Source organism: Prionailurus bengalensis, chromosome E3, assembly GCF_016509475.1.
Source record: "Prionailurus bengalensis isolate Pbe53 chromosome E3, Fcat_Pben_1.1_paternal_pri, whole genome shotgun sequence".
Lineage (NCBI taxonomy): Eukaryota > Metazoa > Chordata > Mammalia > Carnivora > Felidae > Prionailurus > Prionailurus bengalensis.
In genome coordinates this window covers 26,057,117-26,081,857 of record NC_057357.1, presented here as the reverse complement: position 1 = coordinate 26,081,857, position 24,741 = coordinate 26,057,117, and the positions used below count along the sequence as shown (strand labels likewise).

The 24,741-nt window shown below is 45.1% G+C and overlaps 1 protein-coding gene across 1 annotated transcript in view; it reads right to left on the bottom strand.

Annotated features, from left to right (window-relative positions):
• The window catches only part of GPR139 (G protein-coupled receptor 139), a 40,309-nt gene extending 18,219 nt beyond the window's left edge, over positions 1-22,090 (bottom strand). Inside the window, exon 1 of the mRNA XM_043560394.1 lies at positions 21,761-22,090. Coding sequence (XP_043416329.1) covers positions 21,761-21,884 — 124 coding nt within the window. The 5' untranslated portion in view covers positions 21,885-22,090. The remainder of the gene's footprint in view (positions 1-21,760) is intronic.
• Between the last annotated feature and the right edge of the window lie 2,651 nt (positions 22,091-24,741).

The following is a 24,741-nucleotide window of genomic DNA, read 5'->3' as shown; positions in this document are numbered from 1 at the left end:
TACCATGCCTTGCATGTAGTCGGTTCCCAAATATTATTCATTTATCCACCGAGTGTGATAGACAGTTTCTTCCATAGAGCACTAACCCTTTCCCTTGTTGAAAAGTGGAGAGGTTAAGGGCACTGATTCTGAAACCAGGCTTCATGGGCTTGGATCCCAAGTTTTCCAGTTCCTTGTTTTGTGATCTTAAGTTTCTTAAATACTCTGTGCCTTAATGTTCCTTATCTGTAAAAAGGGGATAGTACTACCTGTTTCATAGGGTTCTTGTAGGAACTACATGAAATGCTTAGAAGAATACCTCGTACATAGTGAGTGCTCAACAGATGTTATTTTTGTTGCTCACAGCCCAACCCAAGAGATTCTGGAGTGAGAAGGATTTTGCATTATCACAGACAACTCAGGCCAGCCTCCCTCCCCTTTCTTCTATCACCGATACTGACTCCCTGCTGTGTTCAGGCACTGTGCCACAGCTGTGGATGTCATAGTAAACCTGAAGAAATGGTTTCTTCCTTCCTGGAGCTTCTAGCCTGGCAGAAGCCAGATAGATACCCAGAAAGAAGCTCCATAACAGCAGAAGACAGCATGTTATTGGGAGCACTTGAGAGTGGGTAACCATCTAAACTAGAGGATCACAGAAGGCTTCTGGGAGGAAGTGGCATGTGTGTGCAGTGACATGGAGGAGTAAGAACCAGTTGAGTGGGGAGCAAAGTATGCCAATAAGAGAGAACAAAATGTGCAAAGGTCAAGAGACAAGAAAAAGAGAATGGCTGTTGGAGAAGCTGAAAGTTCAGCATAGAATGGAGGTCACAGACCAGAGGCTTGTGGGGTAGATACCAGGCTGCAGATGTGTCTTTAGGGTTTCTGAATCAGTTTGTCATATCTATAAATTGAAGTATTTCATGGCCAGTGGAAGATTTGAGCTTCTTTTGAAAATCAGAAGGAGAGGGCACCCTGGGTGACATTTTCATGGGGGCGGGGGTGTTCTCCAGCTGAACCAGTCCCCACCAGACCTCACTCATTTATGTTATCTGCCTGCCCTTGCTGGAGAGAGAGCTGGGAGAGAGGCCTGGTTGGAGAAGTGGTAGAGAAGTAGTAGCACCCGACTCTAATGATTCAGACAGTTTTGCAGTCGTGGTTGAGTTGAATTTGTCTTGAGGAAATGGAGAGTCATTGAAGGGCTTTCAGCCTTAAGGGGTTTTACTAGGTAAGATAGTTGTGGAGTGCCTGGGTGGTTCAGTCAGTTAAGCATCTGACTCTTGGTTTTGGCTCAGGTAATAATTTCACAGTTCCGTGAGTTTGAGCACCACCCTGGGCTCTGTGCTGTGAGCTGACAGCATGGAGCCTGCTTAGGATTCTCTCTCTCCTTCTCTCTCTGCCCTTCCCTCACTTGCACTGTCTCTGTCTTTCTCAAAAATAAATAAATAAACTTAAAAAATTTTTTTTAAAAGATGGTTGTTATTTCTGTATCAAACTACAGATATCCAGGTGGGGATGGGGTGGGTGGGTGGGGGAGTAAAGAACAGAAGGTCCTTTATAAACCTCATTGAAACTTCCAGGGGCGCCTGGGTGGCTTGGTCGGTTGAGCGTCCGACTTCGGCTCAGGTCATGATCTCACGGTCCGTGAGTTTCGAGCCCTGCGTTGGACTCTGTGCTGACAGCTCAGAGCCTGGAGCCAGTTTCAGATTCTGTGTCTCCCTCTCTCTCTGACCTTCCCCCATTCATGCTCTGTCTCTCTCTGTCTCAAAAATAAATAAATGTTAAAAAAATTAAAAAAAAGAAAAAAAAAAAAAAAAAAAAAAAAAAAAGAAACTTCCAGACATGGGTATTGGTATTGTAGCTTCCTCATAGACCTCATAGACCAAATCCTTGAGAAGTAACACCTCCCGATGTAATGTGTCCCCCTTTCCCTGCTTGGGCTAACAGAGGAAAGTTCCATGGGATCTGAATGTTCAAGAACATTGGAAAATTTCCTGATGCACACAGCCCTGCTGCACGCTTTCCAAGGCCGCTGTCCTAATGGACATTCTGTTCCACCACGGGACCTGCATTCTCCCAGTGGATGCCGGGTTGAAGTGGCAGCACCTATGTCAGAGGATGTGGATGGACAGGGAACAGGCCATGCCCAGAAGACAATGTCTAATTACCCTGGGGCCTCGGGAAGCAATTTTCTCTGGCTGCAGAAATTGTTTTGTGCTTCAAGCCCATGCACACAGCCGAATGACATGTAGGTCAAGGAGGCATAATTATATGGAAATGGTTTTATGTTTGGGAACTTCTAAAAACCCACCTCTGCACACTGGGAGGTGCCAGAGAGAGAGTAGCTTCCCCTCTGCCCAAGCTGAATTCAGCAGGTGAAGGATGCCTTACTTTCTCATGACTCTGGAGGGGTCTGTTTCTTTTCTGGCTTTGGGACACATGCCTGAGTGTCATAGAGAAAAAGAATCGTTGCCTTCTGGTGTGCTGGTGATGAGCCTGGGCACTGGATATAGATCTGACATGTTCTTGCTGTGTGACCTTGGGCAGGTTACCTAACTTCTCTGTGCCTATATTTGCCCACCTGTAAAATGGATCTGATTGTGAGGACTAAGTAAGTTAATGCATAGAAAGTGCTTAGAAGAATATAGGCTGCCTAGTAGACACCACTGGAATTGTGCCCTCTGCTCCTCTCTGCATCCCATGTCACTCATCATCCCTGCTGAGGGGATGTCCCAGCTGAGAGGAACTACTGCACGTGAAGCCCCCCAACAAGCCACATTCTCTCCAGACTTTGACCTTTGCCTGTGCAGTTTCCCTTTTCTATAACACTTCCCCCATCCGCTTTGTCTTGGATGACTCTTGTTCTTGACTCTTCATGAGCCAGCTTGTCCAGCCCCCACACTGATACCCCCTATGCTTTGCTGTGCCCCTTGCCTGTAACAAAACAAACCGCCTCCCTTTCTCCTCTGAGCAGAAATATCATTTCTAAGAGAGAACAAGGAGAATGTTACTAGGAAAAGCAAGTGGGTTTTTAGAAATGAGAGAAATGTAAATAATAGCAGTAGCAGTAATGATGATGATGATGATGATAAATGTGTGCCTTTTTCTGCCACAAGGGAAGTGGTCTTACTAATGAATAATAGCTTCCACTTCGCAATCCCTTATTGTACGTTAGAAACTGTGGTGGGTGGTTTGCACTTAGTTACTGCTACTCCCATCATTTTAAAGGTGGGTATTGTTAGATCCTTTCTATAGAGGAGGGAATTTAGAATTAGGTTTAGAGATTTGCCCAAGGTTACACAGCTAGTAAGTCACACAGCCAGGATTTGAACTCAAGTCTGACTAATTGCAAAGTGTTAACTGCTACACTCTTTAAGAAGGCAGAAGGCCTGGGGGCCATTGCTTCCAATGACACCTAAATCACCTGCAGGACAACTTGTGCCCTACTGGTCTTCTGGTCTACTCTGACATGGGCACCATCATTGGGTGCTTTATACTCTAAGATGCTGGGCCTTCCTCGCTGCCCTAGGGAAAAAAGGCCTTTCCCTGCCTGCCCATGGTTTCCCAGAATGAATAGGATACTCCTTGTTTGAACAAGGAAAGGATGGGCTGCTTTGTTGGCAGAAGGGAACCACAAGTGCAGAATCAAGGAAGTGTGAAAGCATGCTTTGTTTGCAGCACTGTAAAAAATGCCAGGCTTGGCCGGCGTGTGGACCAGAGGGAAATGAGGGATAAGAATTCAAGAATCCAGGGTGATAACCTCAGTGAAATTGCTCTGCGGACTCCCAAGGTTGTTGTGGGGACTGAAGAAGACAACACATGGGAAGTGGCTTTGCAAACTGGAAAAGCGTTAGACAAATGTTAATTATCACAAATTGTTTCACAGGTAGCCTGATTGGTATCAGGGGCGAGATAGCAGAAAATTAAAATATCTGGTAATTTCTCTTGAATCCACGTTCTCAAAAGCATTCATAAATGAAAAATTCTAATGTCACTGCTCTCATCTCCTTTTTTCAGCTGAATAGATTGTAAAAGATTTCAGAAGCTAATAAAAATTCAGTCAATTTCTTGGTTATTATCAATGATACTGCCAGGTTTTGAGACTTGCAGTAATGTTTTTGTTGCCCATCTAAAAACCACATCAGCTAATTCTTGGTCCAAATACCTTTAGAGGCACCTTGTCTTTTCTCTTTCCTTGGTCATCCTGATCCTGGGAGCCCTGGGAAGGCCTGTCTCATTTTGGGCCGTATTCCCAGTCACTAGTACAGTACCTGATACATGATGGTACATGGTGGGTACTTGATAAATGTTTAGTGCAGCATTGAGCCTAGATGTCATCATATTACACCTGAGTTACTGAGGGAACTTAGTTCTGTTCCCAAAGCAATCTGTCTGCATTTGATGCAAAACTCAATCCATTCTCTTCCTTCTGATAAAATATTATTGGTAAAACTAATTTAACTAATATTAAATATTAAAGCTGCTAACAAAGAATCCAAATCTACAGTGTAGCCAAAATGGTAAAGTGGGAAACTAAAATAAGGAGGATAACTATGTAACTATTTAAGAAGGCATCATCATCATTATTTATTGATAGTATAATGGTATGCTTAGAGAACTCAAGAGAATTAGCTGGAATGTTATTAGAACCAGCAAGAGAATCCTCAAGAGAACCAAAGCCCAAAAGTAATAGCAATTGTTGCTTACACAATGGAATGGGAAGAAGATTCCATTCACAAGCTTCTAAGTGCCAACACCCTCAGAGGCTATATATTCCTAGCAGAGGTGAAGAGAATGGCTTCCTTTTCAACCTTGGGTTGCACTTTGTCTCTTGCATCCCCAACCAGTCCTGCTTGAGTCCAAAGTCTTTCAGCATCTCTCACCAGACTGTTCTGTTGGCTCTGGTTCTTAACAGTATAAAAAATAAGGCTTAAATCCAGTTGGCCTGATGGGGGAGTTAGATGCCACCCCAATTATCTTGCCAGTATCCCCTCAGGGAAGATTTTCTACCTGATTCCTGATTCCTACCTGATTCTACCTCCAACACAGGCAGCCTTTACAATTCTATACCCCAGAGGTTAGGTGCCTCAACTCCCCATATCCATTTCAGTGGAAGAGATCATGGCTTTAATGAAAGCCCCACTTGGATGATCCTGGAACCAAAGAACTGTTCTGACCAAAAGCACAATTAGTGCTTCAGCTGAGCAGATGACATCACTCCTGATGTCTGGGTTAGAAGCCTGGCTTTGTCATAGCACTAACTGCATGACTTTGAGCCACCTCACAACCTACCATGTGTCTCAGTTTCTTGTACCCCATCTGTAGAATGGGGTAATAATAGCTATTATTATTATAGAATATTAGGTATTATAGAATATTAGGTATTATAGAATAATACTGACTTCATGGGTTAGAGTTAAGTTAGTTAATTCATTGGAAGTGCTTGAAACAGTGCCCAACAGGTCATAGGCATTCCATTCATGTTAGTTACAATTATGGTAAATAGCTGTTAGTTTAGTTTCTACCATCAGGTCTTCAGTAACTGTGCTCTCCAAGCTTCAGCCATGGATACTGCTACATGGGGGATGCGATGGTAGATGCATGACTATGGTGTCAGATCACTGGTTTGGGGCTTTGACATCATCCTGAGCTTTTTTTCTGAACAGCAAACTATTACACTATAAGGTATACATTTTAAAAGGTAAAAAATGAACATATGCATTTTAAAAGGTAAAAAATGGCCAAATGCTGATAATTTCATATAGTACAACCTTACAATTTTCAATTTACTTGTTTTGCCCACTGGACAGTACACATCTTAAAAGTATGGGCAAAGTTCATTCATCTCTCTCATTCCCAGTTCTTAACAAAGATTCTCATGTGAAGGAGATGCTCCATACATGTGTATGATGAAGAAAGAGATTTGTGGTCAGAATTCACATTGCGTATTGGGTACCAGATATTAGGAAGGTGAGTTTCAGATAGTAGGAGCAAAAAAAGTCTGCCCTGTGACCCTGCTGCATTCCCAGCAACCCAACCCAAGACTGGGGTTGATTTCTTCTTCTTTGTCCCATGGTACATGGGCTTCCCTCTTGCTCATATCTTACCAATTTTCATGCTACTGTGAGTTGCTTCTTCATCTCTTCAGCTAGATTGAGTCCTCCCTGAGAGCAGGAACCCAGATCTGTTTGTCTTTGTGTCACTAATAGCTAACACATAATTTGCGAATGAATGAATAAATAATGGAAAGTCCTGGCAGAATTCATAGGGGAGGCTCCATTTTGGGGATCATTCCTACTTCTGACAGCTTTGTATAGGATCTAGCTTTGCTTTTCAGCCTGGCCTACCAGTAGTAACTTGAGAAAGCTATTTAACTCCTCCGAGCTTCAGTTTCATAATGGATGAGAAAGCCCTTTGTAAATTTTAATTCACTTTGCATATTGGCCAGCACTATATTAACATTAATGGCTGTTATTGATGATTCTTTTTAAGCATGAGGAATAGAGCTTGGCACGTAATAGGTGGTCAATAAACATTCACCACATGAACTGGATTTGAAATTTTGAGCACTTGACTGAAACTAAGCGCATTTATGGCTGATAACAGAAATCTTGGAAGGATTTGGAAGACCACAGAGTTTTCACAGAAATTGTTTCATCACAATATGCTTCTTAAAAAAAAAGGCAGCTCAATTTCCATTTTGTAGGTTAGGTATGAGGTGGAGAGGGAATTCACCTGCCTGTCCTTGCTCAAAAATAATTTCAAGTAATTAAACCATCTGCTTGGGGAGAGGGCAACGGGGACACTGGGAGAGTCTTCAGTCGGGAAGGAGGACATAGTCCCTTTAAATGCCTGCAAAGACCAGGCTGGGAGGGTGAACCAAGACAGAGGTCTGTAGACACAGCATTTGTCTTTTCTGATGCTCTGAATACCAATGTTTGCAGCAGGTCCAGTGGTAAGAGTGGAGTGCAAGCAGTGATACACAGGCCTACTCTGTCTTAGCTCTGCTCCTCAGGAGCTGAATTGCCTTGGGCAGGTTATTTTACTTCTCAGAGCCTCAGTTCCCCCATCTACCAGATGGGGACGATAGAAGTACCACCTCACAGGCATTACTTTGGGGTTTAATGAGTCAGTGTGGAATAATGTGTTTGATTCAGTGCTTGGCTTGGATTAAGTGCTTGATAAAGGGTGGTGGTGGTGATGATGATAGTGGTGATCAAGATGTTTTCTTCAGTCTCTTCAAGGTTAGTGTGGACATGACATTAATGGGATAAAGAAGGCCGTCACCTATTCATGTGATGCATCCACCCACCTATCCATTCAGTATTGCTAAGCCCCCTATCATGTGCCAAGGCCCCCCAGAGGGTACTGTCATCATGGAGATGACTCAGATCCCATGCCTGTTGGCATGGTTAGTTCAAAGCCTAAGTCTGCATTTTTTGATGCCCTTAGGCAAAGATAAGTTTGAGGTCCCACAGGAATTTAAATGCTTCACCCTCACCCCTGTTGTAGAACTTGTCATTTCACATTATGATTATTGACTTGCTTTTCTACCCATCTAGACTGTGAATTCTTTAGGGGCAAGGGCCATGCCATGTTTATCTTTGTCTTTCGCTCATCTTTATCCCCTAGAATTCCTGGCACAAAGTATGAAATGAAAAGAAGTCTGGCCTCATGTAATGGAGCCAGATCTTTAACATAGCCTAAGGAGTCCAGGTGAGGATTTGATAGGAAATCCTTGTCAGTCTTAAGAAAAAAAATCCTCTATTAAAAACCTACCATGTGCCAGGTACATTGTCTTGTGTATTCCCCTCAACAAGGGGTGCATCCTTGTTACTAATTCTCATTTTACAGATATGGAAATAGACATTCAGGGAAGCTAATTGCACACAGCCGCAAAGTCCAGTGGATCTCAAACCCAGGTTTTCACCAACTTCCCTTCTTGCAGGAAAGCATATAGTGTGGTTGGAAAGCATAGATGCGGCTAAAAGTGTGGTGGTATAAATGGATATGGGATATATGTACGTATGTGTTAAGCTTTAGACAGTGAGACAGTAAATTTAAAATCCTATAGGAGCAAGGTAGGGAACAGAAGTGAGAGAAACAGGCCAGGTGTGTGTGTGTGTGTGTGTGTGTGTGTGTATAAAATCTTTGTGCTGGGGCGCCATAACTCCAATGAACTGGGTAGCACAAGTGCCACCTAAAGAAGGCTGTGGCTACTTGGTTCTAGGCACTTAGTGACAGGGAAAGCTCAGTTTTTCCAGCCTTTGAAATTTTCCAAGACTCATGAGAAACCTGAATTTTTAAGAGATTGCCTCTGAATGTTAATAGGCATGGTGCTGCCTTTTAAGAAAACCTTTCACAGGCTTCTTTCACATTCCAAGGGGTCTGAGTTTCTGGTTGGTTGTTGGCTGTTGGCTGGCTATGACCCCCAGTCCAGGCCTCTTCAGGAGGTTATATGAGGGTGGTTGAGAAAGGTATTAACCAGCATGTATCTGAATAGCATTTTGAGGAAATTATTCAGTACTGATAGTGATTAAGGAAAAAAAATCCTCTTATTTCTTAGAGCCATTCTCTTCTGGCCAGAAGGTCTAACACTGAGAAGATCCAAGAGGCAAACTACCATTTTCTTTCCTCTTCCATGAGCATTCTCTTCCCATTTTCAGGACGTCCTTGGAGTCTCCACCTCAATCCTGGGGGCATTACTCCCTTCTTCCTGTAATACCTTGGGTCATTAGAACTGAATGCAGTCACGATGATAATGTCTCTCTACCATGCCAGCCAGAACTCAATCCTGTTCATTTGTCAAATGACAGTGCTGAAGGTGACCCTTTTCTTCTTGTCCAGACACTTGCTTTCTCTCTGTTCAGGACTCTCGCAATTGACAGCTGGATCATTAGCAGGACTTGCCCACTGCCACAACCAAGATGATAGCTCTCTGTTGTGCTGCGGGCGCTTTGCCATGGTGCCTGGAGAGCCAGGCACAGATGTCCTTGATGTCTGAGGACATTGTTAGTTTGCTTACTTCACATGTCTGATGCTGTTTCACTTGGAGACCGAGGTGATGGTGGATGGGGTGGGAGTAGGTTTGGAGCGTCTGTGAACATGACCCTTGACCCACACTCCTACTGTGTGCCGGGCACTGTGTTGGCCACTCTACAGGTATTGCGCACTCTCTCCTACTGGAAACCAGAGATCGTTCACACTGCAACAGCTTCCTCTTCTTTCCTAAGAAAAGGAGCTTTCCTCCTAAACCACCTTCCATTTGTTTTTTTCACAGCAGCCAGAGAGACCTTTGAAAAACTCAAATTAGGTCATATCACATGCTTAAAAGGCTCTGGTCTCTTCTTGCAAATCCAGATTCCTCACTGTGGACCAAAAGGCCCCACAATCCAGCCAGTGTCCGCCTCTTCCCCTCATCTCCTGCCACTCTCCCTCTTGTTCATTGTATTCCAGCCACACAAGTCTGCCCTCACTCCACCTCCTTCCCACCTCTGAGCCTTTACCCTGTGGAGTCCCTCTGCCTGGCATGTCCTTCCCCTGTGTTTCTTGTGGCTGGCTCCTTCTCATCATTCCAGTGTCATTCTGGACATCAACTCTTTGGAGAGCCCCTTCCTGACCACCCTATGTAATATAGTTCCCTATCTCCTTACCACGTTGTTTTCTTGATGGCATGTATCAATATCTCAAAGAGTGTTGTGTATGCATTTGTTTATTTGTTTACCACTTGTCTCCCTGGTAGAATGTACACCTGTGCAGACTTTATTTTTCCTCCAGTGCCTACATAGGTGCCTGGCATATGAAAGGAGTGCCACATATATGCCAAATAAATAAAGTTGTTATCACCCCCATTCTCAGATGAGGAAACTGAGGCTCCAAGAAGGGTAAATTACCTGCTCAAGACCTCACAGTTAGCAAAGTTGCAGTGCTGGGATTCAAACCCCCAGGTGTGCCTAATTCCTAAGCCAGTGTTACTTTCCTGATAGGAAAGGTGGTGTTCAGCCTTTCAGCCAGGACAGGTGGTGTTCTGGAAGGGTCCTGGGTGTGGAGGGTGGACATGATGTGGAAGCCAGGCTCTGTGAGGGTTGAGAATGCGGGCCTGTGATTCCTTTAAGGAATGCCCATCTCTACCCTTTTCATAGCACCAGCCCCTCTTGAGTTCTCTCTCCAGTTACTGCTCCATTCTGCTACCTTCCAGGGAGGCCACTGCTTTTCGTTCAAGAGGCAGATGATGGTTCTTGTCAGCAGCTCTATGGAGCTGAACCATGGTGGTGAGGTCCAGAATGCTAACAGCAAAAGGCTATAGCAAGGACCAGACCATTCTATACCTTTGACTGTGGGAGGAGTGTGTGTGTGTGTGTGTGTGTATGTATGTATGTATGTGTATGCATGTCTCTGTGTGTGTATCCCTGTGGGTGTATGTCTGTGTGTTTGCATGTCTGCGCATCTGTGTGTCTATGTGGTGTCTGTGTGTATGCCTGTGTATGTTTGTGTGCACACATTTGTGTGTGTGTGTGCACATGCGCATGCATGCATCTCTATATGTGTGTGTGTGTGTGTGTGTGTGTGTGTGTGTGCACGCGCGCACGTCTCTCTGTGTGGGTCTGTGGATAGTCCCTCCTGTGAAGTCATGTGGTAGATAGTTTTCCCTGCACTTAGCTGTAAATGATAAGAAATGTCTGTGGTGGAAAAGCAATTGCCCCAGGTCTTCAACTGCCAAATATTCTGGTAAACAAAGGGGGAAAGAAAAGAAATCATTGGTTAATACCAGAAGTCAAAAGGAGTCAACACTGTAGAATGTGTTCTCCCAATTCAGGGTCACTTTGTGTGGTTTCTGTAAAGCTCTGATTTCCTGTTTCCTCTGCTTACATCTCATGCCTTGTTTTCCTCCTGTCCTCAGACCACCTTTTGGCACTCCAGACTTGTCCTCTTTTTGTTCCTATATGGTGCACCAGTCCTCTCTTGCCTAAGAGTCATCGTGAAGCCTGTCCCCCTTGCCTCTTCTTCCATTCTTTCCTTCCTCAGTCTTCAGGTTCTAGGTCTTCCCCACTGGGCAAGTCCCCCCACAAAAAGCTCTCTTATCACCCTGTGCCTCTCCTTCATGTTCTTCTCACATGGGACTATTTACATTTATTCAGACTTCTGGTCATGCTGGTCTTCCCCACACGAACATGCAGACATCGAATGGGTCTTTTTAGACTTGCCATGAACCTACCACAGACTTGCCATGAGCCTACTTGGCAGTGTCAGGCACATGGATAGATGGATGGAAGGAGAGAGGGAGGGATAAGTGAATCAATAAATGCAGATTCAGGGGCTCCTGGGTGGCTCAGTCGGTTAAGCGTCTGACTTCGGCTTAGGTCATGATCTCATGGTTCGTGAGTTCGAGCCCCGTGTTGGGCTCTGTGCTGACAGCTCGGAGCCTGGAGCCTGCTTCACATTCTGTGTTTTCCCCTCTCTCTGCCCCTCCATGCTCATGCTCTGTCTCTTTCTGTCTCTCAATAATATATAAATGTTAAAAAAATTTTTTTAAAAATGCAGATTCATTTGCCTAATTGTGCTTTCTGGTTTCTTGTCTCATCCTTCTTTGCCATGGGGCAAAATGAAAACATGTATTTGGGTTGAAAGTCACAACTCTCACTGTAGTTCAGCTGGTCATGACTTTTACTCAAGAGGAGCCCAAGTCATTCAGCTTCACTTGATAGAAAAGCAAAGATCCTGGATTATCCATACTTAGAAGTTCTCTCCGTTTGAATACCAATGGGATTCAAGGTAGCCACATCCTCCCCATGCCCCAACCCCTTTCTCTTTCTCTTGGTGGGGGACAGATGGTAGGGCTGTTGCAATGGCCAAAGCACACTGGATTCAGAATCTAGAAGATTTGGGGTCAAGATCACACCTGATTAGCTGTGTAACTTTGGGGAAATTTCTTGTCCTCTCCGGGGCTTCAATTTTTGTGTTAAGAACATTGTACTATATCAGGGCTCCCCAGATTTTAGTGATTGGCCACCAATATTATGATTTTTGCCATATTCTTGTGTCCCCTGTGCTATTATTAACATTTTGTTTTAAAGTGACTTGTCTTTTTCCCCCTGAATTTATACTTTATACAATACTGCTGTCCAATATAAATGTAATGTGAACCACATATGCAATCTTGATTTTTCTAGCAGCCACATTAACAAAATAAGAAACGGGTGAGATTAATTTTAAAAATATATTTTATTTAACTGTGTTCATCCAAAAATGTAATCAATATAAATTATTAATGAGATATTAAATTTTTTTTCATACTAAATGTCCAAAGTCTGGCATGTATTTTACATTCTGAGCACATTTCTCTAAGGATGCTAAATTTTTCAGTGGAAATCCTGATTTCTGTTTAGATGTCATAAAATATACAGTTGAAAATTTCAGAGTAGATTCGCATACCCAAGTTGTTCCAATATACAGTTATTGTCCAATAACTGAATCAAGTATCAGGTCTTAATTGTAAATGAATTGAAATGAAATTGAATGAAAAAATCAGTTCCTCAGTTGTGCTACTCAAATGTCAAGTGCTCAATAGCCATGTGAGGCTGGTGGTTACTATATTGGACAGCATATATAGCAACCCTGAATCCCAAACCCACCTCCCTGTTGTAAACAGAAGATAGCCTTAAACATAAATATAATGACAGTGCAAGGGTGACATTAAATTTTAGCTAGATACTGCTGCTTCCCAAGGCTGAGCTCTAGGCCTGCTCTGTGTCTGTTAATAAGGGAGGTTTAGCACACGTGAAAAGGTGTTAAAGACATACTAGCACCAAGATGAGACTTTCCCTTTGATAGAATCAGAAAGGTTGAGAAAACTGAAAAGGGATTAACTAATGATGCAGTCTTGTGCCACCTAAAATAATGTTACATAAAACAACAATAACAACAACAAAATGCCCCCAAATCTAGATGATTACTCTGAGTTCTAAAATTCCACAGCCTGTTTCTCCTTTACTCCTATCACTTTGCTTCCTCAAGAAATCACTAGCAGTGTGATTTTATAAAAAGGGAACTAAATTAAAGTTGGAAAAGTTAAGTTCTGGTCTAGATTCTGCCATTCCTAGCTCTGTGACATTGGCTAAGGTGTCAGTTTCCTCATGTTATAAAATGATGGTGCTGACATTGATTAAAAAACAGCAGCCATGGAGTGGCAGACATTGGGACCCCTGCTAGCCATGAATTGCTTCATTTTGTCTGTACATACACCCTGTGAAAAAGGCACTTTTATGCCCATTCTGCAGAGACGATCACTGACGCTCAGAGAGGTTTAAGCAACTTGCCAGAGCCCTGCCACTAGGAAGTCACAAGGCTGGAACTTGAATCCAGGTCAGTGGGAGACCATGAGCCCACATCCTAATCCACCATGCTGTCAGGTTCTAAGGGCTCTTCCCATTTACAAAAAAAAAATGGGGGATTTGTGTTCCAGGACATTGTCAACATGCAATTTGTGGTACTACTTGGAGTCCTTTCTTCTAGTCATGCCAAACCCCTGGTTTCCTGAGTTGGCATGCTTGTTTTTTTTTTTAGTCATGTGTTTCTTTGGGTCTCCCTCTCTTTTATTCCTTACTCCTCCCCCTAGCTTCTTGTTTTTATTCTCCACACACTGTGCACTGTGTTGGCATTTCTTGGTACCTCTTAAAGCTTTACCCACTCTGGAGTTTGTGAATTGGCAGCCTGGTGGGCTGTATCAAGCCTGAAGATATGTTTGGTTTGGCTCATGCAGTGCTGGCTCGCACAGTGTTTTTTAAAATTTTTGAATTAGTTGCCAACATTGAAACATTAGGATATTTCATATAAAAATCTAGATTTGTAGATTTTTGGAAGAATTTGGCAACACTGCATTGGCTAGAGAGCTGAGTGGTGATGGTACTTTGTAACCTCCTCCAGTCCTTACTCCTCCCCACTCCTCCCTATTGTTTGTTACCCCTGTCCCTAGTGATCTAGTCCAAGTGTTGCTTGTCATCTGTCATTGTGTGTGTGTTGCCATTTTCTTATCATAAAGCTGGATAGCAGTAATGAGTATCACTCTGTTGATTTCTAGCTATGTGACCATGGGCATCTCATCATTCTCATCTGAAAAATGGGCATGATAAGTATGCACACCTCAAAGGGTCATTGTGGGAATTAAATGAGCTAGTGCCTGTAAAATGCTTTGAAGAATCCCTAGTATATAGTAAGTGCAACAAACGTGCTAGCAGTTGTTAAGAGGAGAGTGCAGTGGTTTTGGTACATACGTCTCTATCACTGAGGGAAGATTAGAGAGACCAAAAGGGCCACATGTTTTCAGAAAAACAGCAGGGAAGGATGATTCTTTGGGTAAGTGAAATATTTCTTAAAACTGGGCCACTTTGTTTATTTATGCTATCTGACTGCCTCTAGCAAGTATTTGAGTTCAAGACACCTGCCCTTCCCTGCCCCCAGCATTTCATGGCACCCTGTGCAGGGCTAGCATCCCCTATCAGCATTGCCCACACAGTTCAGATCACATGGAGGTTCAGTGGCAGGATCTGTGTTCACCTCCCTGCATCACTTCTGTTTATGATCCTGGCTGCAGAATGCAGGGGACTCTTCTGGGTCCTTGTCAGTCCCTTTATCAACTTTAGCTGAAGAAGGTTTCATGTTCTGGACTGATGGTATTTCTGGAGGTTTCATTGAACCACAAGCAACTCTTTGAGAGGTACAAATTCCTTAGGCTTATGATAGAATTGATTGTTTAATCCATTGGATAATTCTTTCTTAGTTTTCCAGGGCAAGGAGTTTCATTCCTGGTGGGTGCACTCTGAGTGGAATTGTATGGGAAAGACCTTGGTCAACAAGGCTTGTTGACATGTTAAACAATAAAAACAACACCAGGTACTCTTTATTGAGCTCCTACAATGTTTGAGGGATTGTGAGAAGCCTTTGCATATTTTATTTTGGATCACCACAGTAACAATGCAGGGCACAGAAGGTTAATAACACTTACTGAACTCTTACTCTATACAAGAGCAAACATGTGCCAAGAATGGTGCTAAGTATTTTTACATTTTCATTTAATCCTCACAACAACCCTATGAGATAGGTATTAGTATGGCCCCACCTCATTGATGAGGCTGCGACTCATAGAGGGTGAGAAATTGGCTCAAGGTCACAGACTGGTAAGTAGGGAAGCTAGGATTCAAACCCATTCAGTCTAACATCAGAGACCTCTTTCTTAAATGCTGAACTTGGCTGATTATTTTATTACAAATGAAAACTGGGACTCAGAGGTACAGTATCATATCTGAGATCACACAACAAACACGGGTAAGATACAGGATCCAAATCCATGTCCATTCAGTTCCAGTGCAATGCATTTTATACACAACCTCAAAAGCAGAAATTACACATGGGATCACTACAGAAATTGTGCAGGGGCAAGGACAACAAAGCTACTGTTCTGGACCCCAGCCCAAGGCCAACCTGGCCAGCCTCCAGCATAGCTACTTCACTGGTCAACGCTTGTGTCCCATTTATGGGCCATGTCTCCAACTGAGCTATACAAGCAGAGCCCAGCTCTCTCAGGCCTCTGACAGACCCACACTGTGAGTTATTGCTAGAGAATAGCCTGGAATCCAGGACTCCTCATGCAGTGCTCTTTCTCCCACTGTTACAACAGGGATTCTAGGGCCAAATGTGCATAAAGAGGGGCCATACATGTTACAGAGAACAGTGAGGTGTCGCATATAGGGACTTTCACATAAGAGTGCCTATGTGATTTTGAAAGGGGCACCCATTAAATTATGGTACAAATATACAATGGAATACTATGCAGCTTCATAAAAGAATGAAAAAGCTTCAATATACCATGATGGATGATTAATATATTAAGTGAAAAAGAGCAAGATGGAGGACAGTGTGTATAATGTGCTCATTTTGAGAACAGTAAAAAAAAAATGAAGAGTTGAGATCCTCTGTTCATACTTGCTTGTATATAAACTAAAACACTCTGAAAAAACAAATGAGAAACCAAGATACTGATGCCCTCGTTATCTGTGTAGTAGTGATGATGGGGTGGATTTAGGAATTGGTGAGTGGGGGAAATGGATGGGAGGGAGATTTCACAATATGTGCCTTTTTATATTACTAGGTTTTTGAATAATATGAATGTCATTGCCTATTTAAGGCTCGCTCTCTCTCTCTCTCTCTCTCTCTCTCTCTCTCTCTCTCTCTCCCCAAAAAGCAGCTACATAGGAAAGCAGTCCATTCCTCATCTGCAGCCAACCTTCTGGGAATATGTGTCTAATATTAGTTCCTCTGGCTTTTCAAGGAAACTTGGAAATCTATTTTTTTAATTCCAATTTTTAGTTTCAAATCGTTCATTGCTAATACATAGAAATACAGTAGGTTTTTGCATATTAACAGTGTGAACATGGTGCAACATGTGCAAACATGGTGAACTCACTTATTCTGAGGAGCTTTTTTTGTGTGGAGTCTTTGTGATTTTCTATGAAGGTAATTGTATCATTTGTGAATAGAAACAGTTTAATTTCTTCCTTCTAGTATACCTTTTTTTAAACAATTTTTTAAGTTTATTTATTTTGAGAGAGAGTACAAGTGGGTGAGGGGCAGAGAGAGAGAATCCCATGCAGGCTCTGCACCATCAGTGCAGAGCCTAACTTGGGGCTCAAACTCACAAACTGTGAGATCATGACCTGAGCTGAAATCAAGAACCAGACCCTCAGTTGACTGAGCCACCCAGGTGCCCCTTTCCAGTATACCTTTTATTTCGTTTTCTTTCCTGGCTAGAACTTCCAGTATGATGTTGAATTGGAGTAGCAAGAACAGATCTCCTTGCCTTGTTCTAGATCCTAGAGGAGAAACATTCCATCTTTTATCATCACATGTGATGTTAGCCATAGGTTACCTATTGATAACCTTTATCAGGTTAAAGAAGTTCTCTAGTGTGATGAATTTTTATCATGAATGGATGTTGAATTTTGTCAAATACTTTTTTATATCTACTGAGAAGATCATATGGATTTCCTTTTTTAGGTTTTTTATTATGGTGGATCACACTGAATGATTTTCAGATGTTGAGCCAGCCTTACATTCCTGGGATAAACCCAACTTTATCTTGATTTGTTATCATTCTTATATATTCCTGAGTTAGATTTGGTAATATTTTATTGAGGATCTTTTGTGTCTATGTTCATGGGGAATATTGATTGGTAGTTTTCTTGTAATATCTTTGTCTGCTTTGGTATTAGTGTAAAGCTGGTGTCATAAGACAAGTTGAGAATTTTTCCTTAATTTTCCTAATTTAAAAAAAATTTTTTTACCGTTTTTATTTATTTTTGAGACAGAGAGAGACAGAGCATGAACGAGGGAGGGGCAGAGAGAGAGGCACAGAATTGGAAGCAGGCTCCAGGCTCTGAGCCATCAGCCCAGACCCCGACGCGGGTCTCGAACTCACGACTGTGAGATCATGACCTGAGCTGAAGTCAGACGCTTAACCGACTGAGCCACCCAGGCGTCCCTAATTTTCCTAATTTTTAAATGATGAAAAATATGACTTATGGAGTGCTTACTGTGTGGCAGACATTGTGTTAAATATATAACCCACTGAATTTTCACAGCAACTCTATGAGGTATGTGCCATTATTATCATCATCCAATTTTACAGATGGGGAAACTGAGGCAGAGAGTAAAGTCACTTGCCTAAAGTTACACAGCATATAAATAGCAAAGCCAGGACTCAAACCCCAGAGGGCTAACTCCAGACCTTGTACTGTTAACCTGTTTACTATATTTTCTCAAAAGATGTTTATAGGTTCTCAAAAGAGAATGCATCTGAGGGCTCAGTCCAGCTTGCTAGTCACCATTTTCTCACCTCTTGTTAGCAGCAACTGTAACCACCATGTGTCAAAGCACTATCTGACAGGTGACAGACTCATCATCTCCTTCATTGTGCACCGATCCTCACAGGCAGGTATTACCATCCTCACATGGCAGTTCCAGAAATGCTCCTATCTGCTGGGCTGTGTGTGGTGTCAGGCTATCGTCTTCCTTACCTTGTCTCCCGTAACATCCCTGGTGCCTTTTAGAAGGTAAAATTTAAAAAAATATCTTTCATATCTCAGTTTAATTTCGTGCTGCTCCTTCCTTATCAGCCAGGCTCACCCGTCCTCCCTGCCACTCTCTTCCCTCAGGCATCAGGCTCATCTCTTCTTCCTGTACTGCCTTCTGCTTTGGACTATCTTGTCCCATTTGGCCCCATCAGGGTCCCCAACTGTACCTTGTTAGCTTTACTGGCTTATTGCATGCATTTGGAAAAGCTAGAAACATCTTGCTTACTTAAAAGGAAGAGAAAAGAGAAATAGTTTTAGGAACAGCTGGGACACACCAATGTTCTCCACTGAGTACACAGCATAAAGGACTGGGGTTAGTTAGAAGAACTTCCTGGCAATAATGAAGGCACCGTGGTACAATGGAAAGAGCAGGTGTTTACATACTGGTTTGATTGTGTGACTGTGGACGGGAGGCTCCATTTCTCAGAATCTCGGTTTGCTCATCTGTAAAATGGGTTCAGGGACATGTACAGGTCACAGGGATGTGGTGAAGATTAAGTGCAATAATCTAAGCATTTAGCATAGAAAAAGATCCCGTGCAGAGAAGGCACTAACAAGTGTTTTCCTCAGTCCAGGCACTGTACTTAGCCATTTTTATATGGATGATCTTATTTAATATACATTATCTGTGTGGGTAGTTGGTAGTGCTGTTACCCCCATTGTACAAGTGGGGTAATTTGTGGTACAGAAATGTTAAGAATTCTTAAGTGGCAGAGCTGTGCCCATACTTCATATTAGGACCCCCGGGTCCCACTCCAAAGCAGTTAAGTTAGACTGAGGTGATTCCTAGAGGCAGGGGATTGGACCACATGGCTTTTCCCAAGCTCTTCCTTTTAGTCTAGATACTGAAGGAGGTAAGAAACATCTGTGCTTTCTCCTAGTCACTAGCTCCCTTGTTGCCAAACAGCCACTCCTCATCCACCCCTCAATTTCCAATCACTGTGAGAATTTGGAAATGGGGGTGAGTTCACTGCCAGGAAAAGTGATTCAATTAAAATCTCAGTTTTCAACAATATGACCAAGCTCTGTGGTCTGTTACTTCACACTCAGCATAGCTGTGCATCCTGGTCAGTAGCAGGACAATGAGGGTTTGCTAATTGCCGGTAGCTGGGGGTGGGGAGGGGAATACTGTAGTGAGCTCAGGCGCTGAGCTAAGTGGTTTTCTTGTGTGCTCCCAGTCCCTTCTCTGACTCCCATGCCACGCAGTCCCCCTCCTTACAACCAGATCAGCTTCATGATGACCACAACTGCAGTGTCACAGCAGCAATCAGTCAGTGTGTGGTGTGTCAGGCACTGAGCTGAGCGCTTAACCTGCACCATCATCTCCATCAACGTCTTTCCTTCTTGCCATCATTCCGGGAGGTGGCTGCTGTCCTAATGCCTGTTTTACAGATGTGGAAACTGAGGCACAGAAACACAGAAGGTCCACATGTTAACAACCAGCTCTGCTTCATTCTGCAGTCTGCATTCTTAGTCACTAGGACATACTTGCCTGCCCTTATGGTTCTAAGAGAGTGACTTAAGGATTTCACCTTCTGAACCACCTTGCAAGCAATTAACAAAACACTTATCAACCTATCATCTTCCTGCAAGCCTGCCCTCTTCAATCATCCTTTTCCAGAATGCTTGGTCCTTCTGCATCCACCACAAGCTCCACTTGTGAGCTCCTTGAATCCTCTAGGCACCTCTTTAGCACTTGACACACAGTAGGTGGTCACAGCTTTTAGTGGAGCATAAGAACCTATCAGTGCCTTCCAAGTTCTCATCCTAATCCCTCTCTCTTTGTCTCCTAACCCTGGGCTCAGCCATGATGAGCCTGTGCCTAGGACTGCTTGGCACACAATAGGTGCCAATGCTATGGGTCAGGAAGGCCATGTCTGGCATAGGAGTTATGCTGTAAAGATGTGAGGTATCTTGTTTTCCACCTTGAGGTGTTTGAAGGTCTGAGCTTTCCCCTGTTCTACTCATCTTCATGTCCCTGCTCTGGGCCCTTGGAGCCTCCCCGTCTTTATGTCTCTGTCCCTTAAAGGGGTTTCAGAAGGAAAGCCTGAGACAGTAGCTTCTTTAGTCAGCAGAGGAGATGGAGGGTTGAAGGCGGAGGGGTCAGACATTCTGATGTGAGAGCCGAAGGGAAAAGGGGCGGCTATCACTTCTCTGGTTCAGCAAGTGTCACCAATAACCAACCTCCTCAAAAACTCACTCCCTAAAAGAGAGCTCTGGGAGAGGCTCAGGGGGGCTGATGGGGAGGTGGGGACTGGACAAATCAATTCCTGCTCAAGGTAATTATAGGACACGTGCTGCTGCCCCAGCAGGGTGAATCAGAGGCTGAGCGTCTCTCCCAGGGCAGCCAGAACGATTAGTTAGTAATAAAAACCTCATCACTCGCTGGGAGAGAGGCTTGGTGATTGTAAACTTATGCTTTCTCATTCCTTCCAAAATTTGGGAGGGGGAATTTATATAAACAACCTTATCAGGGGCCCTGACCACCAAGTTGAATGTTTTGAAAAGGAAATGTCAACAAGGCTTTCAGAAATCCAGCTCCCAAGTTCCCAGGATGCGGAATGGCAGGGTAGATGATGTTGTGATTCTAGGCTGTATGCTGGATTTTTTTCTTTCTGTTTCCTTTTGTCCCTCTCTTGTCTGCTTGCAAGTGATCTTTAGGAATCTTTCTGCCACACAGACCGTCTCAGAGACTATCTGGAAGAAGGGGTTATCTCAAGCTGGAGCCCCAGGAACCCCCTCCCCCTCTCTCACAAACAGCAAGCACCCCCAGCCCCCAGCAGCCCAGCTCTCTTCAGGAATTCAGCAGAAGTCTCAGTCACACTTTGGAGAGGACGTTAAGATGTGGGACCAGCCAGACATCCGCAGCGGTCATGAGCTGCCCAGAATGGATGGACAGGGAAGCAAAGCCAGGGGGCAAGGCATGTCCTCAAGGAGACTGTGACCCCCTGAAGTGGCTTCTGAAGCCTGTGGGTGTCTCTGGACCCTTACCCTGGCCAAGGCATGGTCCCAGACCCACCCAGACTCTTCCTAGCCTCCCTGGAGACCCCTTCCTCGCTTAGGGGTCACAGGGGCTCATCCTTTGCTCCATCCCAGCAGCCCCAGAGAAAGAGTGCTGGGCATCAGAACCTCTGGCTTCACCTCCAATCAGGGGTGACACGCGCGGTGGGGGAGGGGGCAGAGGTTTTCTCAGGCTGGAGTGGATGTGGGGGGGGGCCACAAGAGAAGTGAAACCCCAGAAAGCCGTGGGGAAATGCGGTCAAGTCACACAGCCCCCACTGGACACCTTCAGGGACGCGGATTGCTTCAGATGCTCATGCAGATACTCGAATCCACGCGCACACTCACACCAACACATACACCATGCCCATCACCTGCCACGCTCGCTCGAGACGCGCACGCGCGCGCGGCACGCGCGCGCGCGCACACACACACACACACACACACACACACACACACACACACACACGAGTCCCTGACAGGCACAGCAACTTCCTTTCTCCCCAGTCTGGAAATGTCCGCTGTTGCCCTTAGGCTTAAACTTTTTCAGAAGGGGCGCCAGGGATCACGCGCCGAGGATGTCTAGGCCTGGGGGTTCTAGACAGGGTCGCTCCGCATTCGGGGGTCCCGGCTTCCTCCCTCTCCCCCACGCTCCTCACCTGGTAAACCGAGGCACAGCAAGAGGCTGTAATAAACCACGGGCACGAAGCCCAAGCCGCAGGTCGAGCCGGGGGACCAGGACAACGAGCTGTTGGCTACGAGGTGGGCGTGCGTGTGCTCCATGAGCTCGCCCCTCGCTCCTCTCGTCTCCGTGCCTGGCCTGCCAGCCCCGCTCTGGACGCTGGTTCGGTGGTGGCGGCAGTGGCGGAGGCAGCAGCCGGAGCAGCAGCGCCTTTCTTTCTGCAGGACTTGCTTCTACCTTTGGCCGTGGTCCCCTTTGCTCCCTCTACACCTGCCCTCCTGGAGTCCTGGCACGGCCGTCGCGTAGGGCACAGGGCGCTGGGCACAGGGACTTGGGAGGGGCTCCCAGAGCCGGTTCGTGCGCCTCCCACCTCGGACCCGCTCCGCTCCCGCCTCGGAGACCGGGAGCTGGGGCGCTGCTCCCCGCAGCCAATCAGCAGCTGCCTGGACGCGGATGGTGGGGCGAGGGGGATGCATGGGAGGAGGGGGTCCCAGCTGCCTCTCACAGCTCCAGTTTGAGGAGAAGAGTGAGACCTGGAAGCCCCAGAGGAAGACCGGGGTGGGAACAAGCTATCCCTCTGCGGGAGGGGCGTGGTGTGGGTGGGACCTGCTTCCCCGCAGCGGCTCTGGCTCCGTACTCCTTCAGCGTGTCCTCAGTTTGCCTTGCTCGATTCTCCTCCCAGTCACTTTTCTTCCCCGTTGCCAGTGCTCTGAGTCCATCTCCATGTAGAGTATCCTTCAGCCAGGGCATCGGAGGGTGGGGTTGGGGGTTGGGGAGGAGGCTGTCGGAGTGAGGATGCTCAAGGTTTGTCGGTTCTCTTGGGCCAAAGGAACAGCGCTTGAAAGGAAGTGTGCGTGCGTCTCAATGCGTGTGTTGATTCTGGGGAAGGCCAGAGGTGGACTGTCCCTGAGCTGGAGTGCCTTTGAAGAGGATGCAGGCTGGCTGAGAGAAGTGTGCCGCAAAGACCTTCTGTCAAGAGTAAAGATGTTGCAACCACTCACACACAGACTCACCCACGCTCACACAAAGACACACAATACCCAGTTATGCGGACGCACACACACACACACTCACAGGCACGCGGAGGCCCTCTCATCCCTCAGCAAGACACGTGAAAACACAGGAGCACCCTAATCAACATGCATAAAGACCACACTCACGTGACAACTCAAACACATACAAATTCACGTGGGTGTCATTTGAGGGTGGTCTAGTTTGAAAGTTGAGTGAAGCATAGAAGAGGTAAACAGGTGGGACCTAGGCAATCTTGGAAATTTTTGGTGCATAGACACCCCCCTTTTTCTTGAGTGTAGGAGGGTGGAGAGTTCCTAGTGTAGCTCTTCTAGAGGCCACAACAGATTTGGGCAGGGGGAGAAATCAGGGCTCAAGACAGCATGTGTGAGAATTAGGTTCTGCAGAAATAGGAGGAGAAGCATTTCCAGGGGGATCAATGCAAGAGCATGTGATGAGCTCAGAGAAGCCTTAGACCTCTCTCTTGGCTTCCCAGCCCCTCCCCACTCACATCTATCTATTCCTGGGGAGAAGGAACTGACAGGGATCTCCCCAGCCTCTTTCAGTCTCCCAAGATGGAGGAGACCCCTGCTTCTCATGCCCAGCAAGGGGCATGTGTCCAATCTCCATCACTGTTAGGGGCTTTCCAAGGCAGGCGTTGGGGGTGGGGCTGGTGGTAAACCACAATGCATTCAGGGCCAGGCATTCTGCATAAGGGAGGCATTCTGGCTGGGTTTGTGGTGAATAGGGGGGCTTATGCCCCCTGAAGGGACAGATTATTACAAAGAGTCATGTGGGCCCAGTGAGCACAGGTCTGATATCTCAAGCCAAGTTGGATATTGAAATTTTGTTGTGAACTCTTTCATTTAAATGTGACTACCCCAAACAAAGACAAAAGGAAAACCCCACTGTGTTGATAAAGAAAGTAGTACCATTGCAGAAATTCAATACCTAATGGTTCAAAACCCTATAGATTAGATTTGTCTATAGGCTACAAAACTGAGATGAGAAGCTGGGGCTGGGAGGGGGAGTGTGTATGGTTTGGCTAAGTGCTCCAGTCTATTCAGGTATCTCTCAACATTATGAGTCAGGGATAATGCCTCAGGGCTTTGCACTGTCTGTTCCTTCTGCCTGCAATGCTCTTTCTCCAGAAAGCTGTATTAACCAGCTTCTTCACTTTCTTCAAGTCTTTCCCAATCAGTCCTATTTAAAATTGAAATCTCCACTCCTACCCTCCCAAATGCTCACTTCCTCTGCCCCTCCCCTGCTTAATTTTTCTCCATCGTGCTTAGTACCACAGTCATACCATATACAGTTTATTGAACTGGTTTGTTTCTTATCTGTTTCCCCTCTTAGAGAATCAGGGACTTTTGTCTGTTTTGTTCACAGTTGCATCACCAGCTTCTACATGGTGCCTGCATGTTGCAGATTCTCATTAAACATTGAGAGAATGAAAGGCCCCAGCACCTGCTGACTTAGGGCAGGCAGGGCATGGGGAGATAAGTTTATCTTTGCTTGTCTTTGCAGGCCAGAGTGTCAGAACATGGGATACTGTTAGGGTTGTGGGCTCAGTCTCAGATTTAGCATGTAATTATCAAGTCTGATTAACCACTATAAAAATAATTTGTGTGATTTGGTTCTGGGGATCTTGTTAGAAACTATAAAACTAGAAACTTGGCTAGGCCAAGGAGCAGGGCTGCATGGAGAATCTTGATGGACCTTATTTTTACTGAGCCTCTATTTCCCCATCTGTAAAATGGGATGAAGGAAACCAGGTGCATCTTATTCCAGGGATGCTGAGCAGGAAGAGAGGGAGTAGAGAGGTAGAAACCGTGCAGACTCTGATCTGGAGAATGGAGAATGGGATGGGGTTCACTGCTGGTTCCACTGAGAACTCTGGCAGCCTGTCAAGGTCAAAGTTTCCCAGGAAATGGGTGGGTTAGATGA